An 8,410-nucleotide genomic window follows, 5' to 3' on the forward strand; every position below is an offset into this window, starting at 1 on the left:
TCACAACATTTTTAAAATAGGATTCATTTAGATTTCTTCATTCGTAGGATTAAGTGCACTTCCCCATTTCCACCCCTCAACCCTGCCAAATATTACAATAATTAATTAAAATGCATTCTCATTTGAAAATGTTTGACTTTTGATACTTTAACTGCAGTTTGCTGCTAATACTTTGGGGTTTTACTTGTACTGGAGTATTTATATAGTGTAGTATTGCTATAAAAAGATCTCATATGTCTTCCTCCATTGTGATGCAGGTGGTAAATGTAGTCTGCCTCTTTGAAAGTTGGAAATATAACATTAGTATTGCCAATGGAACGACATTCAAAGATCTCATTCTAGTTGAGAAAATCTAGTTTTGAACGAAACATTAGTGTTGCTTTGCAATTCAGTTTACCCACCTTTACATGTGTACTTACATTACAGCTATTAACTATTTGCTCCGATCAATGACATACAATCATATTGACTTCATACAGACAATAAATGTTCTCATTTAAGCTACATATTTGCTACGTCAGTCTAACAGTTGGGAAAACGTTCCCATTTTCTGGCTTGGTTTCCCCTGACATATAATACCTGACGAAAGTGATATTTTCCTGCCTCACAAGTTAAGACTTTAGAGACCAACATGTTACAAGCCAGATGGAGGCAAGGACTGGGCCAACTGCTCAAAGACAGCCATAACATTAACATGTGTCACCTGAGTACAAAGAAGTGAATCACACATCATTTACTCATAACTGACATAGAGCAATCACTTTATTCTGCTTAAGAAAGCTGGTCAAAATCTAGTTATGTCATTAACATCACACTCAACATATGACACTGTCTTTGGGACTCGACAAGAATGTAAAACTGGACTGATTTAGATTAATCTGGATGGCTTCTTCAGAAACATTTTCAAAACACAGGATCCCTGGTTTGCACCCACAGAACAGGATCTCCCAATGGCATGCATCTGACAGACAGTTTACACGATTATTTAACTACATCTTGACCAGGCTTTTCCACATATTAGACTTTTTGTTAAATCTACAATCATAAATATCATTATTCTACAGCCCCATAGGGGTAAAATTGCCCTCTCAGCTGGCACAAACTAGTAAAACAATGAAACCATTCGCAGATACTGTTCACTCTTCCCTTTTCCACTGAAGCCCTTTTGGGAAGAGGACAGGAGAGGTTTAATCCCCACTTCAACATGGGGTTTGCTCTTCAGAGACTTCTTAGGCCAAGACGGCTTTGTCACGTAAATCGTCAAAGTAAGAGTCTCTCTTGTGCTTCAGTGCTTCTAGGAAGTCCTGAATTCGTTCTTCCCGGCAGGTGGTGTAGTGCAGCAGCGCCTCGTGTCTTCTCTGGGCGTCGGCAGGCTTTCCATTCCCATGATGCTGCAGGTGCTCTGCTACACAGACTCGATCCGCCTCTAGCTGCTGTAAGGCCTGGTGCTCTCGATGGAGGTCTCTGGCTTTCTAAGATACAACATTAAAATTCCAATCAGTCAAGTCAAGTGGGAATGGTTTAATTTACCATTAAAGAAATGCTCTGTGTGCTTCTGTGTTTTGGTGACAATGACGTAGATGCACAGTGTATTAAAATCAAGCACGGTATGTGACAGATGGTAGGCAACACAGATTGCTTTACTGTAACACTGGCCCAAGATATTTCCCCTGTAAACTGGCTCATTCTGGGTTTGAATCCCAGGATATTTGGTTGAAGAAAACAACTATGCTTTTCACCAATTAAGCTGAAGCCATATAGATAAAGTAATAAGGGTATCACAGCCTTTGCCGCTTTCTGACAGCACATGCAACACATAATAGCCTTTAATTTCATTTTTATAAAGCACGTTGGGCACCAGAATAATCAACATGCAGTACAATAGCCTGGCTGTAAATATTTATCTGATAAAGCTGGCAATGCTTTGCTGATTCAGTCATTTGTCAGGAAATACCAGATATCCAATTAAGTACCTTTTAATAATGCTGATAAATATTCCCGTTACCAGTTATTCCTCATTTGCCCGATCAGTTTTCCCGCATTTGGATATGGAATATGTTCTCCTGATTTTCAATGTTGCTCCATGCCTTATTACATTATTTTGTGAGAGTTTAAGTGATGAACCAACAGATCACACAGCTAATACTCACACAGAGTCCTACTACGAGTGTGTTTCCATTTTAATACGCATCTGACAGTGACCGTTTTTATTGGTCAGTTTTGAAATCAAGATATGGCAACCCACTGAAGTTCAGAAAGACTTTCCAACGATGGAAAACTTCAAATGCGGGGAGGGGAACCTTAAAAAATAAAGTGCTGTGTTCATGTTGGCATACAGAAAATTCACTGCATGGACTGAAAAGACACCACAGAGGGTATTAGTTTCTACCAGTCAATGACCCTTTCCACTGCAGAGTCCCATACTGGTGACGGCAAACAAACTGTGTCTCAATATAAGCCTTACCTGAATGGATTTGTAATTTAATTGATACTGGAGTATGGCTTCACACAGGTTCCAGAATGAGTACTCTGGCCACAGGACTGACTGAAACACTATACAGGAGTGGGACGTCTGCAGAATGGAAGATGAAAAGCAATCAATAAAAGTCTGAGAGCAGAAGAAGTAAAGTGTTTGATGTTTGGTTAATACGGTCTACAGCAGATTTCACCCAGAATGACTTTGCTAGAAGTCTACTGATCTAAAGAGAAATGCAAAACACACGAAAAAATCTCCTTTATTTGTTTCTAATCTTAATATGATGAGACAGCTGAGTCAGTCATACTGTAGCTATCATGCCATTATGAAATAATCCCTCATTAAAAATCACATTCTTATTGGTGAACTCCATGTATCAAGTCTCATCTCTGATGGCTGCCACATGACAACTCGTGAATACTGAAGATCACCACAAAGACTTGGTGGAAAACAAAAAGCAGACTTGTATCATGTCTGCTTTGCTTTAAAAGCCACATGTAACTCTTTTTTGTTGGCATCAAAGGCAAATGTTAGCAACGTCTCCATGAACCGACAGCCTTGTTTAAAATTGTGTTTGGAGGTGAAACGCTTTGAGCAACATAACCTGAAATACAAGCCGAACAGCCAGGGTCACAGGTGCTGTGCCTGTTTCAGAAAAACAGGCTTTGCTTCTAACTTGCAATGATCACTAAACCCTCAATTAATCTTAGGAATTCATATCTGAATCTTACTTTAGCGGTTTCAAAGTTTAAGTGAGATCTCTCAATGGGCTTATTGAAGACAACTCTCATCTTTACCGCGCAGTCATTCTCATCCTCACCTGCCAAAGAAGGAAGTCGCTGAGGCGCACCTCTCCAGAGGTGCGGATGAGCAGGTCAGGATTGGGAGAATTATTGCTGTACAAACACTCACTGAGCAATGCCTCTGAAACGTCGCTGAGCACGACACAACAACACAAACACAGCTCGTTAAAGCAACGTTCTCCGCTTCATTATGAATGTTTGTACGATATCAACATCTCAGTCTAATCTTTGTTTGCTTACCTTGCTTTGATCAGGCCCTGCTCCACTCCCCAAGCCATTTCTCTGACCGCATTGGTGATTTCATATCGTGACGTGTAGGCAAAACACACATTCAGGAAACATCTGCAAAACAAGCGTTGGTACAGCAGTAGTCATTTATCATGTATGCTAAAAAATCTGTCATATGGCTAGTTAGTCTCTAATGATGAGGGGTCATAAAAGGTGGTGCAAATTCATAAAACACATACTTATTGTGCGCCTTGGTTGTGATCACAGCTTTGGCAATAACTTGCTGGAGGTCGAGCGGCAGCATGGTCAAGTCGCCCAGCACGCGGATACACACACCATGTTTCTCCAGGTTCTCCCTAAAGAAAGAAAGACATCCTTTATGTCACAATTCACACACCAAATCAAATCAAATTTTATTTATATGGCACTTTTCATACTTAAAAGCAACACAAAGTGCCTCACAGAGGGTAAAAACAACAAAAAAGAAAACCCAGCCCTCCCGGCCCCATAAATACACATAGAGACATATAGAGACACAGACACGCACGTACGCACACACACACCCGCGCACACACCCATATGGACAAGGCAAGGAATAAGCCACCTTTGGGGGCCATCCACACTGAGAGGGCCCCCAGCCCATGACTAGGGAGCGCTGGCTGAGACCACCCTGACCCAGGCAGACAGGAGGCCCCACACCGAGGTGCAGAGGCCTCCAGCCATCCAGGCCAGAGCTGTCCCCTCGGCAGCGCCCCCATCAGTAGACCAAAAGCAGCTCCCAGTGTGGGGGGCCCCCATTAGGAAACACTGCAGCTAAAAACCAAGGGCCCCAATGCAGAGTTATGGGTGGGGGGGGGGACTGCACACGACATGCTTCAGTGAAATTATTTCTCTGCATTTATCCCATCATGGTAAGTCTTCGTGCCAGCCGACAGCGGCGCCTGGGGACCCAGTTCCTTTCCATCACCATGGGTCAGGTGGTGATCTTCTTGCATGTTTTTATTGGGGGTTATTTAAGGAGGAAACCCTCCCGAACATGCAAACTCCACACAGACAGGCCCCCGTTTTCCTCGAGCAGGCACTGAAGGCATGGTGGAGGACACGCCACCAGCGCCCACAGCGGGATTCGAACCGGGACCTTCTAGCTGTGAGGCGACAGTGTTACCACTTGTTCCACCGTGCCACCCAAAGAAGGGGAGAGACAAGAGGGGTGTGTGGAGGAGTAGAAAAATCATAAGCATAAAGAGGAACAAGAGGCCGCTGAAGCGTGTCCGTCAGCATTTCCCACCCAGGGACACACAAACGTGCCGACACATCGGAGTTTCCGCCGAGCCGTCGCTGAGGACAGGCTCCCTGAAGCGGTCTGCTGTCCAGCGTCTTGTGGAAAGGTGATTTACACGCAGTGACTAACCACATTTTCTACAGAGTTACTGCTGTAGGGAAAAATGTGATTTTGGTAGCTGAAGAACAGAGATGAGGTGGGTCGAACAAGTGGGAAGCAGCAAAGCCGAGTGTGACAAGTTAAACCTGTCACCCAAGCAAATATGCTCCATTGTGGAGAAGCACGAAGAAAGGTCTGAAAATCCAAGATTACATTTGTCTTGGGCCGACATCCAGTGGCCATGTGCGGAAAGGCAGATTAACGTGCCTCCATATGAGCTCAAACAGTCACCGTGATAGTTGTATAATAAGTGTTTCTGGACAGCTATATTTGTACTAAGGAACATGCTAAAGTTTGGGCAAAATTTCTATTACTGTGAACAGTTAAACGAGTAGAAGATGAACATTGTCTTCAACATTTGAGCTCTTAGATAACTTTTACCAGGATGCCTGACCCTAATTAGCTTGATAGAGCTACAGCTTGTTCACAATCATACAGCTGTAAACTAGATATTCTGGGGGAAAAAAAATCAGCATCGACCAAAATAGCAATGGAAATAACTGATAGTCTCAGTCTTTGTTCCTCTTGACCTTTCTGGCATCAGTCCACAGTGCATCTTACTCAATGGTCAATGCAACAGTCGCTACTGTTGCAGCAAAAACATATTTCCACTTTGTGAATACTCTGAAATGATTTGATTTAAAACCTTTGAGCAGGTCGTTTGAAAAAGCTCTTGTTACAATCGGCTACTTATTACCCATCTAAAAGTCCATTTCAATTCACATTTGCAAAGCCTGAAACTGAAACACGAAGGTTTCAGTCTTGCAAAGAAAAAGCTGCTGTGCAGACAGCAGAGCTCCAGCACTGCATTTGGTTCCTCTCAACTTAACTTTAAGGAAGCTGTGAATCATATGGTGTGTAAAATGTGACCTGTCCCACAAACAGCAGAGAAAAGCTATTTTAAATCTTCAGAACTCGAAACTCACCGCTCCTCCAACAGCTTCTCAAATTTCTGCTTGGCGAGCTCCATCAGCCCGTCCACCTCGTCTTTAGTGCGCTTGAAGTTCTCGATGCTGAAGGCATACACGGTCACCTCTTGGATGTTCAGATGCTTGCACCAGCGTAACGTCTGGTGTGGAAGGGACAAGGGTTACACATATGTGAGCAAAACGTATTTTATGACCAGATGGCATGTGTAAGCGAGAAGGCGGCCTTTAATCCCAGCACGACCTCACCTCTGCCAGCTTGTTGAAGCCCTGCATGTGCCCTTCCTGCCGCTCCATGTTTTTCTTAAGTGCAAAGCGACGGTTACCATCCATGATGAAGGCCACATGTTTAGGCATGGGTCCAGCCTGAGAGACACAAGAGGTTTGGGTTACACTGACAGAGACATTAAGTCATGTTTCTAATACAGTTTAGAGCTGAAACGATTAGTGGATCAAGAGAAAATTGTCAATCATTTGATCAATTTTTAAAGAAAACATGCCAAATAACTTCTGGTTCGAGCTTGATGATAAGATGCTGATTATCTTTGTTAGGCGTCTTTTTTTTTTTTTTTTTTTTTTTTAATTCTTGACATAAGAAACAGTATTTTGAGAAAACAATCATCACTCAAGGTCCACTTGCAAGCTTTTCCATGCCATCAGCTGCATGTCACAGTCTTCATCAGCAGATGAAGAGTGTGAATGCAGTTGATTCACGATTGAGGTAATCAATCATTTGATCAATTTTTAAAGAAAACATGCAAAATAACTTCTGGTTCAAGCTTCATGATAAGATGCTGATTATCTTTGTTATGCGTTATTTTTTTTTATTCTTGACATTAGAAAGAGTATTTTGAAAAAACAATCTTCACTCAAGGTCCACTTGCAGGCTTTTCCAGGCCTTCAGCTGCATCTCAGTCTTCATCAGTGGATGAAGACTGTGAATGCAGATGAAAGCTGGGATAAAAAGTTTCACAATGAATATTTTGGCATTTTGACGTTTTTTGTTGTTTTTTTTCCCCGAACAAAACAAGCTACTTAAAGACGTGATCTGACACTTTGGAAATTGTTAAGCGCATTTTGCACTATTGTCTAGCACAGAGAACAAATGGTTCATTGATTAATCGAGAATATGATCGGCAGATGAAATAATGAATAATGTACGTAACGCTTAGTTGCAGCCCTTCAGTTTTGCGGATTGCTTTTAGGTCACAGACAGTAGCCCGGGTTTGTGCCTCCTGTATCACCGTTATGTTCAAGTCACAGAGCTCGGCAGGTGGAATTTTAGAAAAATAAATAGCTCGCGATCTTCAAAAAGTTAAACTCTTCACACTGCTCTGGAGGCATTTTCAGCATCCTCAAAGACTCTTCTGACCATCTGCATGACAAAAATGTTCCATCTGCATCATAACTGAAGAAAAAAAAGCCAGAAGTACATGTTTGTATAACACAAGAAAAATATAAACACATTACTCTGCATGAAAATATAAAATAACGCAATGAAAGATGCATATAGACAAATATCATTGAAATGTTACTTCTTTTTCAGGGCGTACTCATATTTAATTTGCAGCTACTAACTTTGTGCAGTTTTGCAACTTAAGAAATTTTTTTTTTAATGATGCATTGAACTGAACATTTTTATCATTTTGATGGTTAAAAGCTTCTTTAAGGATTCTGGGGAAAGCCTCCAGCACTGCGCTGAGAGGTGTTTAATGACCCTCCGCTTCCCTCAGACATCGCTGTGTATTTTTCTTCTTTTCCGGAAAACTGATTCCCAGCTCTTGTGACTCACATGTCACGGCAACACAAGAGAGGCACTAACTGTGGCTCGACAAACAGGCAGCTGCTATTCAAGAATATACAGATTTGGTCTTACCTTCAGGATATTGGCTGCAATCTTTTCAAGCAGGTTTAATTCACCTTCCCTTATCCACGACATGTTCGGACTTTAAACCGTCTAAAAATAAGCGATTCAATGATTGCAAATAGGTTTATGACTGTCAGCTTTACCCACCCGACACTAGACAGAAGAAACTGACCAAATTGTTGCTTATACGGCTGGAGAATTATCTGAATGTCTTAATAACGTGCCATTTGAGGATATATTTCATCTTCTCTGCAGCAAGTGATTGATTTCTCCGGTAACTGGTTCACGAGACATGCATTGAACTCAACAGCTACGAGGCTAAAAAAGCACGAATCTACTCACACATGACCAGAAAACACCTACTCTTACTGGAAACCGCTTCACTCATTCAAACTATTGACCCACGCGTCAAAATCACTGTAATCTTATCACATCTCTCAGACCTTCCAACTCACAGCTCTTACGATGACGATCTCTTCCGCATTGAGTAAAGTGACGTAGCAGCGCGGTGACGACTTCCTGTCAGGGGTTGGCCGATTTTTAAAGCATGTGGATGGACGTTCCGTCGATGGATTTGAGTCAGTTATTTGACCAAAAATGACACTGACGGCCTAAAGAAAAGGTCATCGTAGTGTCAAAGTGCTGAATTTGAAACGGTACTTAAGTAAA

At 42.0% G+C, this 8,410-nt stretch overlaps 1 protein-coding gene across 3 annotated transcripts; it reads right to left on the reverse strand.

Moving 5' to 3' along the window:
- Positions 1 to 735: 735 nt before the first annotated feature.
- Positions 736 to 8,232, reverse strand: dhdds (dehydrodolichyl diphosphate synthase). 3 transcript variants are annotated; one of them, XM_070967400.1, is made up of 9 exons: positions 8,197 to 8,230; positions 7,751 to 7,831; positions 6,124 to 6,240; positions 5,875 to 6,017; positions 3,747 to 3,863; positions 3,520 to 3,621; positions 3,297 to 3,411; positions 2,465 to 2,572; positions 736 to 1,472 (listed from the first exon to the last, which is right to left on the reverse strand). In XM_070967400.1, the coding sequence occupies exons 2-9, from the start codon at positions 7,811 to 7,813 to the stop codon at positions 1,230 to 1,232; spliced, it is 1,008 nt and encodes a 335-aa protein (XP_070823501.1). In that variant the 5' UTR covers positions 7,814 to 7,831; positions 8,197 to 8,230; the 3' UTR covers positions 736 to 1,229. The 3 variants fall into 3 exon arrangements, with proteins under 3 accessions (XP_070823501.1, XP_070823502.1, XP_070823503.1); XM_070967401.1 differs by lacking the exon at positions 8,197 to 8,230 and adding an exon at positions 8,105 to 8,123; XM_070967402.1 differs by lacking the exon at positions 7,751 to 7,831 and having other exon boundaries at positions 8,197 to 8,232.
- Positions 8,233 to 8,410: the final 178 nt, after the last annotated feature.

This window comes from Chaetodon trifascialis, chromosome 7, assembly GCF_039877785.1.
Source record: "Chaetodon trifascialis isolate fChaTrf1 chromosome 7, fChaTrf1.hap1, whole genome shotgun sequence".
Lineage (NCBI taxonomy): Eukaryota > Metazoa > Chordata > Actinopteri > Chaetodontiformes > Chaetodontidae > Chaetodon > Chaetodon trifascialis.

Bases quoted from the DNA above. Each gene is read 5' to 3' on its own strand.
- dhdds (XM_070967400.1), bottom strand. From the start codon at position 7,813: ATGTCGTGGATAAGGGAAGGTGAATTAAACCTGCTTGAAAAGATTGCA. The intron at 6,241-7,750 runs GTAAGACCAAAT...TGTGTCTCTCAG, and splicing joins TTGCAGCCAATATCCTGAAG to GCTGGACCCATGCCTAAACA. The intron at 3,864-5,874 runs GTGAGTTTCGAG...TTCTTTCTTTAG, and splicing joins GAGAAGCTGTTGGAGGAGCG to GGAGAACCTGGAGAAACATG.